The following is a 1,108-nucleotide window of genomic DNA, read 5'->3' as shown; positions in this document are numbered from 1 at the left end:
ACAGGGTGGGGGAATATGGGGGCCTGACCCCACTATGCCCCCCAGGAAGCTGATGCTGGAGAAGGAGCTTGCCAGCATGCTCTGGAGGATCCGCTGGGACGAGCTGCAATTCGGGAGCCCTGACCGGTACCACAAGGCAGCGGGCAGCCGGCTCACCCTGTCCCTGGTGAGAGCCACCTGGCACACCACCCTCCTCCGGCCCCTGCCCCGCCTTCCCTCCCTGCACAACACTCCTCCCTTGTTGATCCCCTACGTGGCCCTCTGTCCCCTACAGAGCCACAGCCCCATTGCATCCATCCCCCACACAGCCCTCCCTCCCTACATAGTTGTCCATCCCCTATAGAGCCACACTTCATCCATCCCCTGCATGACCCTCCATCCCCTGCAGAGCCATGCTTGATCCATCCCTTACGCAGCTCTGAAACCCCTGCAGAGCACCATACCTCATCAAGCCCCTAAGTGGCCCTCCATCCCATACACAGCCGCACCTAGTCCGTCCCCTACACATCCCTACATCCCCTGCAGCACACCATACTTCACCCTACAGGCTTCACCCTCCCTACAGAGCATGCAGAACTTGTCTTGACCCTTCAGAGCTTGTCCTGTACCATCCCTTATCCACCCCCCCCACCTGGGGTCCCCATCCCTAACCTCCTGCTTCCCCGCAGCGTGGCTCCAGCTATGGCTCCTTGATGACCACCCATGGCAAGTACCAGATCTTCGCCAACACCGGCCACTTCAAGGTCAGTGTGGCAGGTGGGGAGCTGAGCCCTCCCCCGAAACCCCTCAGCCCTGTTGGGGGTGCTCCCCCTTGGCTGCACCCCCACCCTATGGGATGCCAGCACCTTCCTCCCCTTCCCAAATCTGCCCTCTGACCTCTTCCCCCTCCCTGGCACCCCAGGGCAACGTGGTGGCCATCAAGCACATCAACAAGAAGCGCATCGAGCTGACGCGGCAGGTGCTCTTTGAGCTGAAACACGTAGGTTTGGGGGCTGAGCTGGGGTGGGCACCCTGCGTGGGGGTGCAGGGGCCAGTCATGGCAGTGGAGGGGGCTGGTGGGAGCAGCAGCGCATCCCCTCCCCAACCTCAGCCCCATCTGGGTTCCGCT

General features: G+C 62.5%; 1 protein-coding gene across 1 annotated transcript in view; it reads left to right on the top strand.

Moving 5' to 3' along the window:
* LOC104080458 (atrial natriuretic peptide receptor 2-like) overlaps positions 1-1,108 on the top strand; it is a gene marked incomplete at both ends in the record, with an annotated part of 3,743 nt that overhangs the window by 496 nt on the left and 2,139 nt on the right. The window contains 4 exon segments of the mRNA XM_009582856.1: positions 12-166; positions 669-743; positions 902-981; positions 1,106-1,108. The exon segment at positions 1,106-1,108 is cut by the window's right edge and continues 100 nt beyond it. Of these exon segments, the coding sequence (XP_009581151.1) occupies positions 12-166; positions 669-743; positions 902-981; positions 1,106-1,108 (313 nt within the window).

This window comes from Fulmarus glacialis, unplaced genomic scaffold, assembly GCF_000690835.1.
Source record: "Fulmarus glacialis isolate BGI_N327 unplaced genomic scaffold, ASM69083v1 scaffold20248, whole genome shotgun sequence".
In the NCBI taxonomy this organism is placed as follows: domain Eukaryota; kingdom Metazoa; phylum Chordata; class Aves; order Procellariiformes; family Procellariidae; genus Fulmarus; species Fulmarus glacialis.
The sequence above is the reverse complement of the archived record's forward strand: the minus strand, read 5'-3'. Positions and strand labels throughout refer to the sequence as shown.